This window comes from Calypte anna, chromosome 15 (assembly GCF_003957555.1).
Source record: "Calypte anna isolate BGI_N300 chromosome 15, bCalAnn1_v1.p, whole genome shotgun sequence".
NCBI lineage: Eukaryota > Metazoa > Chordata > Aves > Apodiformes > Trochilidae > Calypte > Calypte anna.
Window position 1 is genome coordinate 11,802,733 of NC_044261.1, and position 23,561 is coordinate 11,826,293.

The following is a 23,561-nucleotide window of genomic DNA, read 5'->3' on the forward strand; positions in this document are numbered from 1 at the left end:
GAAGAGGGAGAGAGGATGGAGAGGGGTGGGGAGGTGTGGCTGCAGCCAGTTCCACCTGCCCACTCCTGGATGAGATAACCGGGGTCAGGTTTCTGGAGCTGCTGCCCACCCCGGGATGTGCTGGGATGGATTTTGGAGCAAATTACCCACGGATGGGTGAAAGGCCAGGCAAAGCTCCGGGCAGCTGGTGGGGAGGGAGGACGGGAAAGGCTTTGGGAGCCCAAATTAGTTTGGGTTCCCAAATATAGCTCCGAGGTGGGAGGGGCCAAAGCCCAGGTCCGAGGTGGGGTTTTTTTGTGTTTGGTTTTTGGTTTTTTTTGGTTTTGTTTTTGTTTTGTTTGTTTGGGGTTTTTTGTGGGGTTTTTTTTGTGTGTGTCTGTGTGTTTGGGTTCTTTTGGAGAGTATTTAATGGTTGGAAAGTGAAATAGCGTGGTAGGGACATCTGAGCAATTGGCATGAGCCCTTCCCTAAGCCAAAGGTAACTCTAGCACTGAAGTGCCTGGAGAATCGTTGCCGAAATGAATCACTGCCGAGATGCTGCCTTGGCTGAGCAAAAAATACCCTCTCGATTTCCTTCCCAAGAATCCGTGGCAGGAGGAAGGTGTTGGGAGAAGGACTGGAGAAGCGCCGTCTGATGGGGTTTTCTCCTTGGGCAAAGTCATCTCAAACCAACCCACTCCCCTCTCTGCCGCCGCCTCGGCAGAGATTAATTTAATTTTGCTAAAAAAAAAAAAAAAAAAAAAAAAAGGAAAAAATGAGAAGGAAATTTCCTCTGCAAGTGGAAAGGGGAGGCGAAGGGCGGACAGGAGTGCTGGCACAGGGCTGTGAGGCTGTGGGCAGCAAATGCTCTGAATCTGCAACCCCCTGAGCTGCTGCCCCGCAACCTGGACTGGGAAAAGCCCTTTTGCCTTTGCTTTTGGGCTGAAAAAAGGGAAAAAAGCCCCACCTGTATCCTCCCCGGAATGATGGGAGAAGCTCCTGTGTTGGGTCCTTGCTGATGACACCAACAGGGGTTTGGTGAAGCCCCGCTGGCAGTCCCAGCTCAGGTCCCTGGGTCCCCAAAGGAGAGCTTTTAATTAATCCGTAATTAATAAAAAAAATTTAAAAAGGGTCAAGGCAGCATGTCATTTATTCTGGGCGTGCCGAGAGCAGGCAGCACCAGGCAGAGCCCCAGGGATGGCAAACACGGGGCTCGGCCCCTCCTGGTGGGACATAGGGCAGCCCCGAGGGAGTGGGGAGAGCAGGGACCATGGGAAGTGGGACACCATCCTGCAGGGAATTGCCCCAGGGACCCCAAGGCTGCAAACGTGCTTCCCATGAAAACCTGCCCTGCGGCAGCTTCAGGAGGTTTTTCCCAAAGCAAAACACCAAACGAGTCCCAGCTCCCTCTCTTTGAGTGGGCTGAATTTTTATTAAAACCAAGGAGATAAGGGATTTTTCTCCCCAGTCTGGCGGTGCAGGGGAAGGGGCTGTGCCAGCCCCAGCCCCCAGCTGCTCACGGGGCACCCACCGGGGCAGAGTGGGATTAAATAAAAAGGGTTCAGGACATGCTGAGCCCCAGGGCTGAGCCTCCAGCTCACTCCAGTGGGGCTGGGGGTCAACTAAGGTTGGGGAGGGAGGAAGTGGGGGTCCCAAGTGGAAGCCCGAGGCAGCGTTCCGGGGTGATGGGAAGTTTCCCCCGAGCTCAGGGCAGGATTTGGGATGAAGGCAGGAGGGAAAGGTCAAGATATCCCCGTTGCCCCCATGGCTGTTGCTGGGGGGGGAGTCAGAGCTGTCAGGAAAAGCATGGGTGGAAGGACAGGCAGGAGCAGGCAGCCTCAGGAAGGCACCATCCCCAAGGGGAATGGGAAAAGCTGGGGGGTGTCCCTATGCTTCCTGAGGGGGTGTGGGACCCTAGGCACCCTGCAAAAGCCCCCCCAGCTTCGAGCTGCTTGTGTTTCTCACAGTTTGCAGGGCAATTGCATTTGGTTGGCAGCAGCTGCTCTGCTCCTTATCCCTGCCAGAAAGGAGGAGACCTTCCTCCCCATCTCCCCCCCTCCCCTCCCCGTGTCTCTCCTCCCCAGGGCAGCCGCAGCAGCTCGAATCCCCAGAAGCTGAGGTCCTGCAGGCGCTGGGAGAGCCGGCGAGACGGCTCCTGATTTACAGCACTCCACTGGAACATGCTCTGAGTTCTAATGGAGCTCCGGGCAGCGCCGGAGGGATGGCATCCCTGCTGGGGATCCCTTCAGGGTGCTGTCAGCCTGGGGACACACACACACACACACACACACACACACACACACACACACACACCACCGGGGGAGGGGTCAAAACTACCCGAGGAAAAGAAAAAAAAAAAGAAGAAACCACGGGAAAAATAAAGAAGGGAGGAGGACGAAGGGTCTCTGAGGTGTAGAACATCACAGAGTCCATGGGCAGCTGGGCTGGACGCTGTCGCTGTGGGGAGGCTGGCAGCGGCCAGGGGGGTGGGGGGCCATGCCTGGACCCCCCAGCTCCTTTTGGGACACGGTGGTCCCAGGGGAACTCGGGGCCGGTGGGTAGAGCGCTGTGGTCACTTCCTAGAGCTCCTCGAAGAATGCCACGCGGGACTTGGTGCTCTGGAGAGTGAGCTGGAAGAGAGCAGAGGGGGTGGGTGAAGGTGGGTGGGGGTGACACCCCCCACCTCTTTCCCACATGGCACCCAGGAAGGGATTCACTCCCTGGGAGGGCGCCGGGCTGAGCAGGAGGGAGCTGCTGCCTCAATCCCCTCCTGTCCCCCCCAAATCCCCGGGCAGGCAGGAGCAGGGGTGCCATGCACAGCCCATGGGCAAAGAGCAGGCGGGTGTGTGTGTGTGGGGGTGAGTGATGCCGGCACCTCCTGTCGCCCGGGAAAGGCTGGAGGGGATCCCATCGAGTAAGGAGTGTGGCTGCGGGACACACAGAGCCCAGAGCAGAGGTGCCAATCCCACGGGGTGGGCTGCAGGATGCTCCTGTCCCTCCACACCCAGGGGGTAGGGGGCACGCACTGCAAAGCTGGGAGAGAAACAGCTTCCATCAGCTGAGGAGAGAGGGAGAACCACGCTCATCTCTAAACCCACAGCTTCCCCCAAGCCACCGGGAACGTGTCACAGCCCATCACCAGCTACGGAACACCCTGCCCTGTCCCGGTGTCCAACCCATCCATCCCATCACCCTTCAGGGAATGAGCGTGCATGGTCCCAGCACCCACCACCTTCCCCTTGCCCCGGGATCCGCTCCCTCCATCCCGCAGGAAGATGGAGCTGGAGAGCCCTTCGCTTCCAGGATTCCATCCTCTGAGCCAAAGCTCCGCAGGACTCGGAGACCTGACCCAGTAGAGCTTTTAGCAGCAGTGCTGAGGCTCGCCGCAAAATAACCCCCCCGGGGAGGAGCCGTGAGGCCATTTCCTAAGGGGCCAAACGGGAGACGAAAGAAACATCCTCAGCGAGGTGGAAGAAATCCCAGTATTTACACCCCCCCCCAAAAAAAAAACCCAAAAAAAAAAAAAAAAAAAAAGGAGGGCGGTGGGAGAAGTGCTGTCTCCCGAGCAGCTATTGAATCCCCGACAGCGTTTGCCAAAGCAGCGGGCGGACAGCCCAGGGCTCATTCCCAGGCTGCTTTTGCTGAAGCAGGGATCCTGGGATCACGTTGCAAGGAGTTAAGCCCCGCGACAGAGCTGCCAAGAGCTTTCCCCCCCGCCTCCCTGCCCGCCACGGCCTCTCCTCGGTAATTCCTTCCCAGCTTCTAATACCAGTCGAAAAAAAAACCCAAAACCCAAAACCAAACCAAACCAAAACAAAACAAAAAAACCCCTGTATTGCAGAGGAAATGTCTGCAGGGGCTTTAATGCCCTTTGCTAGCAGCATCTCCTGGGCCAGGGCTGGTTCTCCTCTGCCTGAGCATTCCCACCAGAGCTGGACGGAGGGGGGTACGAGATGGGATGGGGGCTCTGCGTACCTCGGGAAGCTCTTCCCTCTCTTTCAAGGCTGGAGACAGGGATAAAAAAGGAGTGGGCAGCCCCAGCCTGCTCCCAGTCCTACTGGTGGCCCCAACAGGGGCTTTGCTTCGGCTTCCCCACCTGGGAATCTCCTGTGCACGCCTGGCAGGAACACAGGACAGGGAATGGGAGATACAAAGGGTGAGGGACATGGTGTGTGTCCCCCTCAGCAGGGCTGCTGCCTCCCACTGCCAGAGGGCAAGGATGGGGCCCTGGCAGGGAATGGAGGGTGGGAAGGTGGGTGATGGGGTTGGAGAGGGGCAGGTGAGGCTGATCTGAACCCCTCCCTCCATCACAACCCCACGTGGGGCATCTTGGCTCTCCTGTTTCCCCTGGAGAGATCCCGAGAGGTCAGAACCCCCCCCAAGGAGGAACATTCACCTGCCAGCTCTGCACTGGCCACCACCCCTGCTGGAGGGTGAAGAAGACCACCCCACCACCACTTCCCCAGCCCCTGGGGGGCTCCTGGTGCTGCTCCATTACAGCACAGCAAGAGGAAGAGCTGTCCCCCTCCTCCCCCTTCCCCCCCAAATCCCCAGTAATCCCAGTGCTCCAAGAAACGAGAGGAGACAGCGACAGACCTGCGGGGGAAAATGTTTTTCCCCAGGCTAAGCAGGGAGATTCAACTGTTTCCATCCTGCCTTCAGCTCCAAGAAGCTCCCTGTGGTTCTGGGGCACCTCAAAGCCCCATCTGGGGCACCTTTAAGTCCACCTGGGGCAGCAGCTTCTGCACCGAAACCTGCACCTTCTGGAACTGCTCCAGTGCCAGGGAAGCAGGAGGAGGCAAAGCTCCGAGGGCAGCACAGGCACAAGGAGAAGGCAGAGCTGCAGCCCTGCTCTTCCACCAGGAGCTTTCAGCCGTGACCTTCACAGCCTCCCTGAGATGCTCCACGTGGCTTTATTTATATATATACATATATATACTATATATATATATTTAACTTCACCTACACAAGGAAATCAAGGCACAGGAGGAGCAGCCCAGGGAGCAAAGATGGGCTCTGATGAGCTGGGGTGCTGCAGAAAGAGGTGGGTGCTGAATTTCTCAAGGGGGTTATGCCTTTCTGCTCAGTGGCACAAGCAACAGCCAGACTTTTTGCCATGGGAAAGGAGAAGACCCCAGGGATTCCAACCATGGAGCAGCACCTCCACTCCCACCACCCGAGCACCTCCTGAGGCTCTCATCACCCTCTGATTCCTGTAGTGCTCAGGCAGGAGAGTTCCTCCCCACTTACAGAATTCCTCCCTTGATAGAAGTGTTCTTCTGTCCCTGTCCCCAGTAACCTGAAGGGACAGAGAAAAGAGCCACAGGAACAGGACAAGAGCAGAGCTGCCCCCCTTCCCATCTGCAGGAGTTGGGTTATGGCCAAGACCTCTGTCTCCCTCACTTCCAGGAGGATCTCTAGCACTGGGAATAGGGCTGCAGTGGGAATAGGGCTGCTTGGCAGCTCCCAGACAGCTGCCTTCTCACATCAGGCAGGGGCACAAATAAACAGAAAAAGAAACAGGGGACATTTGGATTGTTCTTTTGCTCACTGATGCTCCACCACCAATGCTCTCCTATGCCAGGAGGGAAAACTCCCCCCCCCTTATCTTTTTTACCTTCTTTTATTGTTGATTTTCCCTCTGCTGAGCAATCCCAGGCAGAGTGACTCTCACTCCCAGCCTGATCCTTGTTCCCATCCCAATCCCGCCTCACCCCATCCAGCCCCATGGGGTGGGTGGCAGTGCTGGGGGGAGCCCTGCAGCCAACCCCATCTCCCCTCTCCTTTCAGCTGCAAAACCCACTGAGCCCAGTCAGCTCATGGCAGGGAAATCCCATTCCCTCAGGCAGGGAGCAACTGCTTTTGCTCTTTTCTGCACCAGTGAGGAGGAGAGCATGGCCATGCTCCCCACCATCCCCAGAGGGAAAAGCCCTGAAGTGGCCTCCAGCACCTCCTCCAAGTCCTTTGCGCTGCCTAGCATCCCTCTGCCCGGCCAGGCAGGGAGAATTAAATCTATCTCCCTCTCCCCTAACACGGGGCAGGCCAGGCAGGGTGATTAACAACCGGTTACATTCTCGTCAGTGTGGAGAAAGGGGGGAAAAAATTGATTTACAAGCAGTATTATGATAATCTCCTTCCTGCAGGAGGGAGGGTGGGCTCCATGCTGCACAACCACAGCAGTCGAAGAAAATTTAAAGGGGGAGAGAAAAGAGAGGGAGTGCAATTAAGTGAGCAGAGCTCCAATGAATCAAGATATGAGCCAGGGAAGAGTCCCACTCCCTGCATTCCTGAGCTGGGGGTTCCTCTGAGCTCTGCTACCACTCAGGGCTGCTGGACTGATTGGATCTCAGAAAAAAAAACCCAAAAAACAAATAAAAGCAACCCAATAAGTCCTTGGGAGGTAACTGCTGGGGCAAACCAGACCCAGAGAAATTCCCCCCCAAATCCCACCAACCTTCTCCCATCCTCCCTGGGAGTAAAGCTTCACATGTCTCAGCTGCTGTTTGCTTGTTTCTCCTGCAGCCCAGCCGGGCTGGAGGGGAGGGTGAGCCGTCCTCTTGCCCCCATATGATGCTGGGGATGGGGGATCCTCCATCCCTGCTAACCCATCTCCCCCTCCTTGCACCCAAGAAATCCTCTTTATTCCCCCTCAGGGGGATATCTCCCTCCCCTTGCTCCCCTGAACATCACTCTCCGTCCCTGTCCCCAGCCAGCCAGGTAGACATTTCAATTCCCCCCTTAGACTTCTGAAACCCAAAACCTCCCCAATTTCTCCCTCCCCCTCCTTTCCAGTCCCCACCTCGCCGTTTCTCTTTCACTCCCACGCTGCAGTTTATTCCCTCCTCTCAGCACAACTTTTCCCCCCCGGCCCCTGATGCTTTTGATGAGTGCTTTTTCAAAAGCCTGATGACGATGCTCCAGTTGAAGGCAACGGGCTTTTCAAAAGGCTGCCACAAAAATAACCCACCGGGGTGACGTTTCCTTTTTCCCTCCTTGTAAACAAGGAAAAGGAGGCTGCCGTGTCCCACTTTAGCTGCCGGGGAGTTTTACTTCCCAGCTCCCAGGAAGAAGCGGGGCAAGAAGAAGAGGAACGTGGCCTGGGACAGATGGGGATGTGTGGGCAAAACCCACCTGGGATGTACCTCCCCCTTGGATTATTTGTGCCTAGCAGTGCTCTGCTCCTCGGGTGTCTCCCTGCATCATATCAGGGCTTTTCTCTCTTTTCTCTCCCCTCGCAGGTCTTGCAGGGCTGGGACAGAGGGGTGCAGAGCTCCTGGGAAATCCCTCCCTGGCTGGTGCTGTGCCCGCTCTGCAGCACGGAGCCTTCCCCCTCTCCCCGGGGAGGGGATTGCTCAGCAACACCACGGCAATGCTGCAGTTCTCCACCAGGCTGCCAGCACCACCTCTGGGCCCTGGCTAGGCTGTCACAGTATCCCCCAAGAAAGGCAAGGACCCAACCTGCCTGCAGCTCCACATGGCATCACTTCTCCCAGAGAAGTTGTGCTGCTTCCCTTCCCTCTGCAGGGTGAAGCTTCAGAGGCACAACAACGTCCTCCATCTCCCCATCAGGAAATCATTGGAGCACAGCAGAGGATGTGCTCTTCCTTTCATGGAGAGGTGGTCTACAGGGCCCAGAAAGGGAGAGGTGATGAAGGAAGAACTCAAGAGAGGGCAAAGAGACCCCAAAAGATTTGTTGGAGTCCTCAAGGGACACGTTTCAGTGAGCCTCAGCAGGATGCTAGCCAGCAGAGCTGAAAAACAGGCAGAGAAGCCTCCTGCCCCAGTTGCAGCCTCCTCAAAATCTCTCAGGATGATTAAGCAGCCCCAAGACATTAGATGGTGGCCCAGCAGCTTTGTAGCCATGTCCTGAGAGACTCAGATGGCAGTGCCCATCCCTAAGTCACCAACGTCCTCTGTCCAGACCACAGCCTGTCCCAAGATGCAGGGCATGAAGACATCCCACAGCTCATCCCTTAGTGCCAGGCAGTCAAGGAGCTGCTCATTGCCTCATCCCACAGGGCACGATGCACCAGGATCCACCTCCACTATCCACATCAATTCCCAGGGGCACCAGGAGAAGGATGAGCCAGCCCCAGAGTCCAAGGAAAAGCCAAGAGCTGCTGGGAGAACCCCGAGGGGAAGGCCAAGCCCATCCCTGGAAGGAGCAGGGCACTGCTCAAGGACAAAGCCACTTGTCTGGGAGCAGGCAGTGGAGATTTGCTCCTTGCCTGGATACTTCAAAGGGCTTAAATCACAGTAAATAAGCATGACTGTGCAAGAGGAACTGAAGACTCAACTGTGTTTCAGAGCAGCAGCCTGTCCTGGGAGCTTTCCTACAGTGGAGGGTGCGAGGAAAAAGTGGTTTGGTTTGGTTTGGTTTTTTTTATCATCTCCAATCACAGTGGCAAAGCCTCCCAAAGCCAAGCCAGCTGGAGACAGCAGAGAGCACCACGGAGAAGAGAAATCAGCTTCCAGATGAGGTGCTTGTGCTGTGCCCACAGAGCTCATAAAAGAGGATTAGCATGTTAACCACGTAATTAAACATGAAAAACTTAGCAAGCGTCTTCAAAGGCAGGCAACAAAACCCAGGGGTCACAGCAGAGCTCCTGCTGTGCATCTGATTTAATGGTGGGGGCTCCTCTCAGGCACACAATCTCTCCCTGCTGCTGGATGAGGCTGTTCACAAACTGCCAGGGTTTCATTTCACCTCCTGGTGCCCTGGCCTCAGGTGGATTTTGCCCCAATTTCCCCTGCCACGGACCTGCTCAAGGCCACTCAGGCCAGGACAGGAGGTTTCAACCACAACCAGCCTGCCCCAGAGAGACATCCAACACCTGCCCCAAGATGTCCTTGACCCCTTAAAATTTAGCTGCGTCCTCCCTCTTCCCCAGGGAATGTTTAAAAAGGAAAGAAGTCCGGCTTGGGGACACCCCCAGCCTTCCTGAGGCACCCAGCCAGCACAACACCCTACATGGGAGTGATTTACAGCACTGCCTGAGGTCCTGGAAGAATTGGCCCGTTCAAGAATGGCCCAAACCTCTGCTGATCCCTTCTGGCTTCCAGCCGAGGAGAAATCTGCATCTAAAGCATCCTCCTGCCTCTGCTATAGAGCTCCAGAGGTGCTGGGAAGTCAGCCATCCGGGGTCAGCCATCCGGGCCCAGGCTCTCCAAGCCTCCAAAATAACTTTTAACAAAAACTTTTTTCAAAGGTTTTTACCACCATTGCTCCCTGCCTGTGCCAGCTCTAGGGCTGCCTTGAGCACTGCAAAACTCCCTAAACCTTGAGGGTGTGCAAGAACCACGCCGAGGAAAGAGACAAAAAGCCCCTTCCCCCAGCTCCTCCTCCCCAAGGAGGAGCTGATGCTCCCTGCACAGGGCAAATCCCGGGAGGTAAAGCAGGCTCTGGAAAGCACTGGTGTGGCATTCCCAGAGCAGGAGTCACTGCTGGAGGAGGCAGGGGAGAGAGAGAAGCAGGAGTGGTGTCCTCCCGAGTGACCCACAGCAGTGTCCCTGGAGCATCCTCACCCCTCTGCCCTGCATTCCCCTGCTCATTACCCAGCAGGCAGGAGGTGACAACACCTCCAGCTGCTGCTCCCCTCCAAGCAGGAGCTTCGTGGGTTTTTTCCTTGGTTTGTTTTTTCATTTTTAAGCACGTTCTGACAGTTTTGGCAGCAAAGAGTTGAATGAGGTTTTGTTTGTTTGTTTGTTTTTTTAAAATCCCCAATTTCTCTCCACAGCAAACAAGGGAGAAGGTCCTGATTTACTTCATTAAAGGAATCTTCAAAGGCCACCCTGCACCTCCAACAGCTTCTCAGCCACTGGCAGCACAGCAGAACCAGGAGTGTTTAATTATTTAAGCATCTCTGCCTCCACTCCCCCCTTCCCCCTCCACGCTGCCAACTCAACTTCTGCCAAGAAAGATGTTTCTCAGCACAGAGGATGAGGGGCAGAGAGGAAGACAAGAGAGGCTGTGGGGGGTGAGATCTGGGCAGGGAGTCTGTACCACACACTGCAGGGGTCCATGGTGAGGACAGGGCTGGGTGGCAGTGTCACCAGCACAGCACTCAGTGTGTAAGGAGGGCTGAAGGGGTGGCTGGAGCAGGATGTAGGGCAGGCAAGCTCATGCAGGGGTTAGTATCCCAGCCAGGGGAGCCCATCACCCCAGGCAGAGTACCTTGGAATAACCTACTTGGCAGTCTCAAATGCAGATAGGTCTTCTGCCCTGGGCTTGAGGCTAAACCAGCAAAATAAAATAAAATAAAATAAAAAGAAAAAAAAAGAAAAAACAAAAAAAAGAAAAAACAAAAATAATCCTCTGTCATGGGAGTAAAAGCAGGTTGTTTCTGTAATCTCTACAGCTTGCCCCCAGTGCTGAAGTGCTCAGCAGCTTCCAGGTGAGGCAGAGGGTTGATGCATTTTATATTTTAAGTCCTGTTAAACTGCTCCCACCCCATTTCCACTGCCTTGCCTTTTCTTTTCCCTCTCAATTGCAAAGACAAAAGTTCTTCCAGACCTCCTGGTGGCAGGAACAAAAGCAGCCTGTGATTCTGCTCCATTGTGCTCCACTAATAAGACTTTTATTGAAAAAAAAAAAAAAATTGCTCCTCTGGCCAGAGGTGAAGGAGCCAGGCAGCCCTGGTCCTCTCCTGAAGGGAGAGCCCCAACCTCCAGGTTCAAAGGAGACTGAGTGCCCTGTCCCTGGAAGACAAATGACTGCCCAGCCACTTTCTTTAAGTGAGACAAATGGGACCAGTGGCTCCCTATGCACTCCTCTCTGTCAGAAGGGAAAATTTAGCATTTTCTGTTGAAGCCAAGGGCTCTGAGCACTGAGATGAAACCCAACAAAAAGCCACTGGGAGGAGAAATGCTACAGTGACCAAAGGGTCTGTGAGGATTTCAACATTCCCTGCTCTGGAGGGAGAGAACTCGGGGTTAGCACAAGGGAACAGGGAAGTGAGACCCACCAGATCCAGTGTCCTGCCCCAGTTCAGTGGTGACAAACTCCCAGTCAGGAAAGTCAGCATGAACTGATACTTTCAAATCATTTCAGGTGTTAACTCTCAGCAGGGAGTAGTAAAGAAACACAGATTTTTTTTTTTTTCAAACCTGGAGTTGTTACCACAATCCCCATCTTGTGCCATACAGGTTTTTGGATCCCTCACAAGGAGGGCAGAGAGTCAGATAGGGAAGGACAAAAAGCCCTTGCAGGTGACTGGGACTCAGCCCCACATCCCACTCTGCTGGTTAGGGATGCACCCTCAGCCCCTCCTTACACTGAGCCCAGCTGGAGGAACTGAGCTACTAAGCAAAAAAGGGAAGGACAGGATGTAAAAAATTATGACAGGGCTTTGCTGTGACCTCTCAGGTGTGGCCCTGAGCCAGCAGACCCACACATCCTAACTTTCTGGTGAAGTTCTCCAACTCAACTGTGCTTCCAGAGGAGGCAGGTGGTTCCAGGGACCACAGCAGAGAGAGCAGCTAGCCAAAGGTTTTGCTGTTAGTATCTGAAGCTGCACTATGGGTTACCAGAGAACAGACTAAAAAGAAGAGCAAGAGGTTTTTGGCTTTTTGTACTGAGAGTCTGTAAACTGAGTATTTTTGCCCTTATTATTCACCAGCCAAACACAAGGCTGCTTCCCTGCAATGCTTGTAGGGAATGGCTACAACAGGCAGGGGCTTTTCCTGCCCCTGGGGTCCACAGGGTATCAGATCCCTTCTAACAGCATCCCTGTACAGCTTTTGTTAAGGTTCAGCAAAACATCTGGACCTCCAGACCTCAGGATTCCCTCCCACAGCACTGAAAAGACAAGGTCTGGTGGTGGCAAACAGAAACCAGGAGCCAGCATAAGCTGAAGTTCTCTGCACCCTGGTTCAAAGCTAAGCAGCCGGGGTAGAAAGCCTAGATCAAACAATTTTATTATAACAACTTGTGCAAAAGCTAAAGGAAATGGGAGGGTTACTTTGTTGCTGTTTTTAAAGGATTTCAATCACGAGAGATACAAACTGGAGCCCTCTGATACCTTTTTAATAGTGTTGTGCTTGCTGTTGCCTCTGCTGGTGTTCTCGTTGTGCAATATATCCAGAGCTGTCTCTCTCTCCTTCAGCTTCAGTGCTTCAATTTCTGTCTTCAGCTCGTTCAGCTGCTCCTGCAGGTGTTTGCTCTTCTCCATGTACTCTACCCTAGCACACACAAGAGTCCTGGGTTAGTGCTGGCCAGCTGCACATGGTGACATGATACCATGTCAAGGAGCTGTAGCAGAAAAAAACCCTTATTTTCATCATTTCTAATGTGTAGAACTGACAGCAGCAGACAGTAAACTAACCCAAATGATGAGTTGGTTGTTACTAAAAAGAGGACCCAGACAGCTGACCCAAGAACAAAACTCTAGGTTATGTTACTTAAAAGAAAAATAAAAGCCAAACTGAAGCTGATGGGTGGTATTTATTCACTCCCAGTCTCCAAGTGGAGCTGCACCATGACATAGGTGACCACGACACAGTTTCAGTCTACAGGGCAGTTGTTTCTGCAGTCATTGCCCCTCTGTCTAACCCAGCTCACAAACTCCAAGGGATGAATCCTTCCAGTGAGGAAGGACCCCGAGGTACTGACTTCTCATGTTTTAGAGAGATCTGGCTTGTAAAATGTGTGGGAGCAAGCACTGTGCCCAAAATATCAGCTATCTTTTAGACACACAAAGCTCTCCCAAGGAAATTGCAGCAGGACTTGGCCCCAAGGCTTTGTTTTGAGCCCGGACTAAACCAATGAAGCCTTCCAAGATGAGACAAAAACCACCTCATGCCAGCCTTGTATTTGTGATTGAATACCAAGACCCAGGTTGAAGTACTAACAGGCTGACAAGAACCTTTTCAGAGTGCCAGAATTTCTAGAGGGGTTTATTTCAGCCCCTGAGGGAGGAGAACAGTCCCAGAGAAGTCAGGGAAAGCATGATATTGCTTTCAGAGTTTGGCATAGCCAAGCTCTTCCCACTTCAGAGAGGGGGATGACCTAGTTAGCATCCTGGGTGCAGAACCAGGAATTATCCAGTTATTTTCAGCTGCTATCTTTTCCCTTCTAGCTTTAGAAATTTTAAGTCTCTTTCTCTAGCACAGTGGTCTGTTATTCCATACAAAGGAGAGGGCAGACAGCAGAGGCAAAATAAACCACCCTCTGGGATTCAGGGGTGTCTCATGCCAGCCTCAGGAAGTTTTGGCTGGGATACTTTGGCAGAGCCCTTCTAGCTTTGATCTGCTACCCAATCAATGAACAAAGCATATTATTACTACAGAGATTAAAATCAGATCTGCTTTGATTTCTGCTAAATTTGTAATTTTGAAGGCTAGACTTACACCCTCAGGAAAACACAAGATCAAAGCTTAAGAGTGACATCCAAGCTTGCTTACGCACACTTTTAATACATAAACATGACACAGATTCCAAGAAAAAGGGGTTAAAGCCCTAATGTGGGGCCTCAGCACAGACACCAGCCCTCTTTAAGTTCTCTGGACCCAGCAAGGGCCCCAGCAGGCAGACTGATATTAACTCTTTCTTCCAACAAGGACAATTAAAGCCTAAACAAGAGCTGTGTTAACCATCAGGAGAGGAATTGGCTGGTGCTTAAACGCCCCATTAGGCAGGAGCAGGGACACAATTGTGACACCACATCCTCACCCAGAGACGTCATACAGTCACGTCACACTCTGGGCAGAGCTCCCAAGGACCTGGTAAATGTATTCCTGAAAGACTTCCCTCCTTGTCACCTCCCACCTGTGTGTCTGGAACATCAAAGCCTCACTCAGCCCCAGCATGATTCCTCCCACCACAGCCAAAACACAAACCCCAGCCTGGCCATCACCTACTTCTCCTTCTCAATTTCCATGGAAAGCCTCTTCATGTCTGTGTCTTTGAAGTCAAAGGACAGGCTCTCACTGATGAGGTTGAAGCTTGGCAGGTCAGTGGGCAGTGCTGTTGTGCTCGAGTTCATGGACTGCTGGAGAGGGAGAGAGCACAAATAAATCCCTTTGAGCCACAAAAATGTTCCTCCAGCAACAGTGCTGTGACACAGTGCTATGATCCACACTGATTATAGGATCATAGAATCACAGAAAGTGAGGGGTTGGAAGGGACCTTGAAAGATCATCGAGTCCAACCCCCCTGCCAGAGCAGGGTCACCTCCAGCAGGTCACACAGAACACATCCAGGTGGGCTTTGAATGTCTCCACGTAAGGAAATTCCACAGCCTCCCTGGGCCAGGGCTCTGTTATCCTCACAGTGAAAAAACTCTTCCTAATATTTATATGGAACCACCCATGCTCCAGCTTACAGCCATTGCTCCTTGTCCTATTATTAGTCACCCCTAGAAAAGCTTCAGTCCATCCTCCTGGCTCTCTCCCTTTATGGATTTCTAAACATTAATAAGCTCACCCCTCATTCTCCTCTTCTCCAAGCTGCAGAGCTCCTCAGCTCCCTCAGCCTTTCCTCATCAGGAGATGTTCCAATCCTCCATCATCTTGGTGGCTCTGCACTGGACTCTCTCAAGCAGTTCTTGGTCCTTCTGGAACTGAAGGGCCCAGAACTGGACACAATATTCTAGATGTGGCCTCACCAGGGCAGAGTAGAGGGGGAGAAGAACCTCCCTCGACCCACTGACCATCCCAGGTGCCATTGGCCTTCTTGGCCACCAGGACACATTGTTGGCTTATGGTCATCCTTCCATCCACCAGCACCTCCAGGGCCCTTTCCCCTTCACTGCTCAGTCCCCACCCTGTCCCAGTACCTGGGGTTGTTCTTTCCCAGATGTAAGACTCTTCACTTGCCCTTGTGGGAATACATTCAATTTCTCCCTGCTCAACTCCCCAGCCTGTCCAGGTCCCTCTGAATGGCAGCACAGCCTTCTGGGGTGCCACTCACTCCTCCGAGCTTGGTGTCATCAGCAAACTTGCTGATAGTACACTCTGTTCCCTTGTCCAGGTCATTAATAAACATACTGAAAAGTACTGGTGCCAGTACTGACCCTTGAGGGTGTTTTTTTATCTGTACATTTTTTTTAATGTGTACATTACCCCTGATATAACACAGCCCCACTTGTCTGAACCTGCCTCAATCTGGAGAGCAGGTTATTTCCAGAGCACAGATTCTGAGGCTCTTTTGCAGCCAGTGATTCTTTAAAGCAGAAGATGGCAAACACTCCAAACAGGCTGCAGAAGCAGAACAGCAAACAACCCCAGTTTTCCAAGCACCCTCCCAAAGATCCCTTTGCTCTGTTCCCAATTTTCTCTTCCCTTCAGAGCTGTTGCTCCTCTGGGACCCAGCTCTTTGTGTTAGTTAAAAAGGAGACAACACACCACCTGCTTTCAGAATCTATTGACAAAACTTGGTAAAAAAAAGGTTTTGTCCCTGCTGTGCCACTTAAAACAATGCTGGACAGAAGCTGCCTCTTGGCAGACATCTGGCAGCTATTTAACATTAAATCCTATTTTAAAAGTGCAAGCTCTGAACAGAGGCAAGATGAGACCCTGGATGAGTCCTGCACTGTGCCCCTCAGTCTGAGCAAAGAGCAATGTAACCCTGAGGGTTAACTGAGGATGCAATTTCAGCAAGGTCCACAGAGCTACACCAAGACATTCTTCCTTTTGCAGCAATTTACAGTTCCAAGACCCACTGCTAGGTTGAGTTGGAAATGCAGACATAACGCAGGGAATCACTCATATCATATCTGAGCAAGGACTGGTGACTTTCCTCCTCTGGCAAAGTGCTGTGATATCCCCCAGGGACACCCACTGCCAGGCCCTTTGGATTCCATCCTCCCCTAAAAAAATGACCTTTCTCTCAGTCAAAAATTCTGCCACACCTCTAATAAATGGGCTCATTACCAGCAGAGAAAAAACATCCTGACTGAAATCATCACTCTGCTCTTGCAAGATGTTAGATGAGGCACACGTCAAGGGTGGCACGGTGGCTTCAGCTGGCAGACAGCATGTGTGGCTCTGAGTCACAACTGCTGCCAGCATGCTTAGCCCTCATTTTGGGTACAAGAAATCCAGCCCAGCATCCAAAAGGTCACCCACCTCCCTGCTAGAAGCTCCTTCTTGCTTGAAAAGATTTCTGTAATGAGAACAACCTGCCCAAACCAGACTGGACTGTGGGATGGCAGGAGATGGTGCTGCAGAGACAGCCTGTGCTGGCAGCACACACCAAATGCTGTGGGGTTGGTTCTGGTACCTGCCTCAGTGAACCAGAACCTCAGCTTCAGCTGGTTATTTCTTCCCCTCATTATTTCTCTGGGGGATACTCCAGGGTTTTTTTTTGCAGCTAGATCCACTTGAAAAGAACCACCAGCACCAGGCTGGTGACAGATTCACTCTACACCATAACCTTCCTCTTCCCTCACCACAAACAGCCAGGGTTTGCTCTCCAGCTGGACAAACCTGAAAGGGACAAAATTTCCTCCAGCCTGCAGAGCCCAAGCTGGAATGCAAGAATAAAGGAGGTGGCACCTTGACACTGCACTGCTTGGGCAGGCTGGAGTGTTCCAGGTGAGTTAAGACTCACACCAGAAGGCAAAAGGATTTCTTCCTCCCCTTAGTGATGGCTACAAGCACAAAACACAGCCACAACAATGCTGGAGCAGGAGCTGGGAAGGACAACTGAGTCCCTAAATTGCAGTCTCAAAGGCAACAGGACAGGTCTGCCAAAGCACTTAACAGATTTCAATAGTTGCACCACATTGACATTCTGGTCCCTTCCCTGTAAGGTACACAGGTGTTCACAGAGCCTTTCCCGCATGAGATGCTGCCATGCAGGGGAGCCAGGATCATCAGAACCAGCTTCCTGGCCTTCAAACAACCTTCAGCAGCTTTTTCATACCCAGGTTGTTGGGCTTTGTTATTTAAAAAGAAACAAAAACCCAAAACAAAACAAAAAAACCCAAAGCAAAACCAAAACCACAAAACCCAAACAAGAGCAGTAACAGTAGAGCAGGAATTTCAGTTGCTGCAATCATTAAGTCCAGATGCCAATTTGTTAGGGTTACTACAGCCACCTCCTTGCCTCTCCTCATCAACTGAAAAAATTGGTGGAGAAGTCAGAGCTGCAGCAGTGAGGGAGAAGAAGGAAAGAGCAAAGAACCCTTTCCAAAGCAGGGGTTTCATCTGGAGCAAAGCACTTCCCTGCCCTTTGCAGGTGACAGGGGTGTCACAAGGATGTGGGATAATAAAGGGGACACAGACCTTCTCTCTGAGGTGTTTCCTCACCTGGAACAAACTGTGTAACCCTATTACTGCACAGAAGCAATTCCCTGCTGTTCATAGAAGCAAGCACCCTGCTGATAGCAGTCATCCCTCTGGAGTACAGGAGGAAGCAGAGAACAAGTCCTGTCCTGAGGCTTCCCAGCCAGGAGAACTCCTCCTGTTGCTGTCACAGCCTTTAACTCACTGCTCAAGAATCTGGGCAAGCCCTGCTGCTTCAGGAGGATCAGAGAAGACACAAGATGCCTTTAGTCTTGCCATGAATGGTACCTGAAGGGCAATGAAAGAGGCAGTGTTGCTAAGTCAGTATAGGATGAATTGTTCTCCCAGCCCTGATGGCCTGAGACTCAGATTCACGTTTTCTCTCTCATGCATCACCTTCCCAGTCCCATCACAACAGCAGCTTGGGCTTCAAGGACTAATAAGACACTGAAACAAGCCTGAAAGAACCTGGATGAGAGACTGGAAAGTTACAGGAAAAAAACCCAATAAATTAACTTTCTTGTCTTTTCTGCAACCCATCTATCCACTCCTTCCCTCCTCTCCCCTCAAGGGGAAGTCAGTGCCAGGGGACAACACAGCACAAGCCCTGGGACCAGGGAAAAAACCAAGATCAGAGTTACACCCTCATTAAGGAAGTGAGGAGCTGGAATCCTGCACCATTTGGCAGAGCTGCCACCCTCCTTAGGGCCTCAAGCCTCCCAGCAGCAGCTTTCAGAACTGCTTCATCCCTCAGGCCAGCCTGGGCTCATTCTGGTCTGTGCTCACCCACTGGGTCCCTCCATGTGCTGGCAGGAGAGGGAGGTTGAACCCAACCCAGAGCAGGAAGGGGATCTCCCCACATCCCACTGCTCTGACCCAAACATGCAGGCAGCAGAGTGGGACATGAGATCAGTGTGAGAGGGGGCAGAAGGGACAGAAAGGTGTTGTCACCTGGACATGGGCACAACGCTCACACCTGCCTCTCCTGGACCTTGGAAAAACAGGAGCCCTGTGTAACACAGAGGTCCCAGTGTGACACGGGGCTCCCTGTTGTGACAAGGGGCTCACAGGGTGACACAGGGTTCCTCCCCGGACTCCAACAGGGATGGGAGAAGCAGCTGCTCCACCAGGGACCCTGCCACATAACTGGGGGGGACAAAGGCACATCCCTGCCCCTCCTGGCACCAGCAAGAAGGCCAAGGGGAGGGAGAGGAGGCAGCACCATGTGCCAGGACTAGGGGGTTCTGTGTGGATTGCAGTATGGAAGAGAAGGGCTGGAAAGCTGGGGTGCTGCTCAGCTGAGGATGGGCACAGCAACAGGAGGGAACACGGAGGTGGAAGCGCTGCTCCAGCACTGAATGCAGCAGAGGTTCAGTGAGGACACTCCACCCTGCACACAAGTTAAACCCAGAATTAAAGACCTCATGGATCCCAGAAGCCCTAAACCCACCCCAAAGCTGAGCTATATGGGCACTGAGCCCTCAACTGAGTGTCTCACAGTTGAAGAGCATCTGACTATTCACCATCACTGCCATTCCTAAAGGCTTCTGAACATTTGTTTGCAGGGAACTTCAAAGAATTGGGATGACAAATTATTTCTTCTCAAGTCCTCTTCAATCTGCTTCTCAAAAGTCTCCAGAGGAGGAGGGAGGGAAGAAGCCTGAAATGAAAACTTTAGTACTGGCAGTGTCAGTAAGTGCAAGGTACATCTGCTGAGTCTGTTGCTGAAGCTGGGCAGCTCTTTCCTCCCCCTCCACCCCTCCAGGCAGTTGGGTGCTGCAGGGAGGACAGCACTTGTCTGGGTCTGGAGACCCTGAAGCACAACTGGAGAAGTGGAACTGCCAGAGGGATCAGAGCCAGGGGTCAGTCTGGCTCACCAGATGCTTCAAAGCAAGGTGTGAAATCCTCTTAATGGGCAATTATGGAATAATGTCCCTTTCAGGGAAGTGGGTTTTTTTTCCCAGCACCTAGATACACAGTGGCTCCCAAGAAAATGAATTCACACATTTATCCTGCCCAAAAAGAACAAAGACATCCTCTGCACTCTAAGTATTTAGCCCTGTTTTAAAAGCTATCACTGAACTGGTTCACTCCACACGTGCCAGCACAGCAACAATTGAATTGGTTAAATTGGTTTAAAATTTGCCACCTTCACTTTCAGCAGCAGCTCCCTTGCTCCAGTAGCAAGAAGCAGGGGAGAGAGGACAGAAGAAAAAGAGCTAAGTGACCTCCTGCCTGGACAAAAGAGCTGCTGAGCAATGCAGACAGCTCCTACCCCTCTTCCAAGAGGATGGAGACCTGAAACTCCTCCAGGCTACAGGGTGGGCAGATTTATGGACTGGGAACTACATCCAGAGGTTGCTCTTACTGTGTAGGATGACTTGGTGATCTCCAGAAGCTTCTGCTTTGCTCTCCTCTCAGACTCACGAGCCTCCTGAAGGTCTTGTTTCAGCTGATCAGCCTCCTTTGCCCTGCAAAGGAAAAAGAGCAAATGTCAAATATCAGCCTGAAGGTAAAAGGAGTGAGAAGACTGAGAAGCAGCATTACAGTGAAGCTGCAGAATAGGCAGAGATTTGTCCTGCAACAAGACCTAAACTAAGAAATGGTTTGAACAAGGGAATCTCTGACATGTAGGGTGTTTTAATTAGCACAAAATCCAAGCCAGAGAAAGGCAGCACCAACGTGGGAGCTGCATGAGCATCACCAAGCAAGGCTAAAGGCTGGAGAAGTGTGCCAAGACACCACAACACTGAGAGTCACTTCCAAAGTTAAGCACAGATGTACAGCAGGAGAGGCAGTGACTGACAAGTAAGCCTCTACTAACAATTATTTACTACACTGAAAGGAAAAAGCACCCAAGCTTGCCTACTCACAAGGCTCAACAATGCTAAAAGTAGTATTTACCCCTGAGGCTCAAGGACTCCCCTGCAAGAACACCAAAGGAAGGAAGCTTTCTCTGCTGGGTGGAAACCTGAGTGGAGAATTCACCAGACAGAGAGCAAGGCAAGAAGAGATGGACAAGGGCAGTGTTCAACCAAGCAGAAAGGCTGACAGGGAGTGAGCTCTCACACAGAAGAGTAATCAGTTGGAAGGAAACAAGAATGATCTTTTACTTGCTCACTACCAAATGCACCATGGGACCAGGGCTCTGGTATCAAGAGGATGGAAACAGCAGTTTTAACAAGAAGCAAAGATTCCAGGAGCCAGGGAGACCTCCAGGCTAACCTGAAACAGAGACCTCATGACTGGTATGGAGAACTAAACTGAGAGGGAGCTAGCAGAACAAAGAGAGATCAGCACATGCAGATCTGTCATCCACCAAAGAACTCTCCCCTCCAGTGTCATCCCTGTGGTGAAATTCTTTGGGGAAGGCAGTGAGTGTTTGTAGAAATTACCCAAAAGCAGAGCTGGCTTCTGCAGTCAGGATGTGAGGTGCAGAAGGCAGAGTGCCAAGGACCACGGTACCTTTCACCCCTCTCCCAAAAAAGGCTTCAGGGAAGGATGTCCAGCTCCAATCCAAGGAAAGATTAGGGCCTTCACTGCTCTACCACCACTGTTTCCCACTCAGGGACAGCCCAGCTCTGGGAAAGTGAGATGAGGAGAGAAACCAGCTGAGCCTTGGGGCATTTATTGTCATACATGCACAGGAGGCCGCCAGCTCACTGCAAACCATTGGATGACTAACTCGAGGCATGAGCTGCTCTGTCAGCCAAGTCAAAAGGGGGTTGGAAAGCAAAGCAGAGGCAGCTGCAAGGTTGTACCCTCTGACCTCCTCTCCGACTCCTCTGCCATTTTCAGTGCCAACATCTCTGCCTCCAGCACCTTCTGTTCCATCAGTCTCTTCTCCTCCTCTGTCCGGATGGCCGTGGCTTTGATTCTCTGCATCTCCTGCTCAGCCTCAGCTGCTTTCTGTGCCAGGAGCTTGGCCTCCTCCTCTGTGATCTGAGCCTTCTCAGCCAGCAGGTCTGCTGTCTCTTCAGACCTCATCTGAGAATGAAAGCACATTAAGCCACCAAAGCAGGCTGAATGTCTCCCCAAATATGCTCACTCCCTGCAAAGCAGGGCCCTGGGCTGCTGACTTCCCACATCCCTCCCCTACCATGAATGCTTGCAGACTTCTGCAGCCAAAACCTGAATGTGCCCAGGCTCTGTCCCAAACCCTCCTCCTTTGTGCTCCTGCCACAGCAGGCTAGTGAGATGAAAACATCTCCATCCAGCCCCCTGATCACTGTCCACCCCAGCAGGGCTTTGAGAACAGCCACAGCAGGGTCAGAATGTGCTTCCCAAAATGCTTCAGGAGTTGGAAGAGTTGCAGTGCCTCAGGAAACAACCTCCCAGACACTCACCAGAGCCTCATTGGCCATTGTTGCTTCTTCCTTTAACTGCATCAATCTTCTCTCCAGTTCATCTCTTGTCCTCTCAGCCTCTTCTCTCATTTGCTTCTCTCGGGCCAGGCGCTGCCGTTCCATCTGGGAAAGAGGGAGAGGGAGATGGGCAAGGTGAGGAGAAATGACATGGATCAGAAAGGCTTTCCAAAGGTTGAGAAAAGGTCACCACGTGGGGCGACAGCACAGGGCTGCACTGCCACCTCCACTCTGCTTATCACCCTTAACAGGAGTGACTTCGATGCACCCTGCTCCCCTAAATAGCACCATTCCCAAGAGACTCCCTCTACTCAGGATGTGACCCACAGCACTGCCCCACCAGCCACCTGCAGGTGACCACGTCCCCAGAAAGCACCCTCCCATCCTGACCCATGGGGCAGGCTCACACAGGGGGTGTTCCAAGAGCTCCAGCTACACCTGGAGTTTCTCAGAGCAAGAGTGAGCTTCAGGGCAGTCTGGAGGCATCTTCAAAATATCAAATCCAGACACAGTGCCACGGAGGCATTTGAAGGACATGGATAGCTGCTGCTTTTGGTCAGACATCTAACCCAGCATGCTGGGAAACTTAATTCCACTTATTTATAGAGGTTGCAAAGAGTGTGACCACCCCTATCACTTCCTAGACATGACAAATTCTCTACCTTCAGCTCGGCCTGCAGGAAATAAAAATGCTTTCTGGGGGCTAAAGGTCACAACCACACTGAGACAACCCACCAGAGTCCTGTCACCTCTTCCCAGAAACAGCTGAGAGTGTTGTGCAGACTGAATGTGTCCAACAGCTGCCTCCCTGCTAGCTAAGCACCCACAGGGAGACACCAACACACTGAGCTGCAGCACTCCAGTACAACCAGAGATGGGTGCATTATAAATTTCCAGGCTCCAGCATGGACACACAGCCCTGCCCAGGCCACCCACTGGGTTTAATAAGGGAAAGAAGACACATCTTCCTGCTCCTTGGCCACAACTGTGCTCTGGAAGTGGACGCCCACTGCTGTAACAGCTCTGCTGACTTCAATTAAAGGTTCCCCTCATTAATTATCATGATGCTCCCCATCCCACTCAGGGCTTCCATGAACAAGAATTCTCTGGAACCAGTTAACAACTGGAGATCCTGGGGAGGGAGGAGAAAGCAGGTGAGACAGCCAAGGGCAGCAGAAACCTCAGGACCTTTCCTGTAGAGCAGAAGGGCTCTGGATCTGAGGGGAAGCAAAGAGCTCCTGCTACCCCACAGTGCCCTCTCTGTAGGTTCCTGCTGCTGGGAGAGGAAGGCCCCAAAATCTCAGATTATGAACCCTCCTTCCTGAAGCCACCAGCACTGGAGCACCACGTGGGCTTGATCCACTAATGCCAGCTCCTGACTGAGCAGAGGAATCCCCATGAGAAGCAAGAAGGAGAGGAGCTGTCCTGGTTACCCACATAGTGACCCATATACTGGTTGCCCCCACAGTCAACCATGTCCCGTCCTCTCCTGCCACCCCACAGACTACAAGGAGCAGAACTTCTCCAGGAGGTACCTGCAAGACAAACTACCTCACATCTCCAGGTCAGCTGAGCACCTCAACACCCAGACCAGCACCCACAGGCACCTTTGTGGACATGGAACCCCTTTAACTTAGCAGACCTTTGAGCATAAGACCCTCCAGCGTGCAAGTGGCTGCTTTGGTTTCTTCTGCTACCTAGTGGCCTTATTGCAAAAGAGGACATTTATATTCTAAGCACCAGCCTTCAGATTAGCTGTGTGGGTTTCAGTGAGTAGAGGAGGTCTACGAGCAGAGACAATGATTCATTCAATCCAATTTGCTGATATATGCTCATCGGCTCCATGCTGCTGCCTCCAAAAAGCCCTTCTGTCTGCCTGGGCTGACCTGTTGCAGATAAAGGAGGCCAGCACCCAATTAGCATGCAGGCTGCACCCCCCAGAAATGCTGCCCTGCATTCCATCACCTTGTAATTAGAAAAAAAGAGGCAAAA

At 52.2% G+C, this 23,561-nt stretch overlaps 1 protein-coding gene across 1 annotated transcript in view; it reads right to left on the reverse strand.

Annotated features, from left to right (window-relative positions):
- Window positions 1-1,391: 1,391 nt before the first annotated feature.
- NF2 (neurofibromin 2) overlaps window positions 1,392-23,561 on the reverse strand; it is a 48,635-nt gene continuing 26,465 nt past the window's right edge. Inside the window, 6 exon segments of the mRNA XM_030460441.1 lie at window positions 1,392-2,609; window positions 12,000-12,159; window positions 13,837-13,967; window positions 19,574-19,676; window positions 20,975-21,192; window positions 21,552-21,674. Of these exon segments, the coding sequence (XP_030316301.1) occupies window positions 2,559-2,609; window positions 12,000-12,159; window positions 13,837-13,967; window positions 19,574-19,676; window positions 20,975-21,192; window positions 21,552-21,674 (786 nt within the window). The 3' untranslated portion in view covers window positions 1,392-2,558.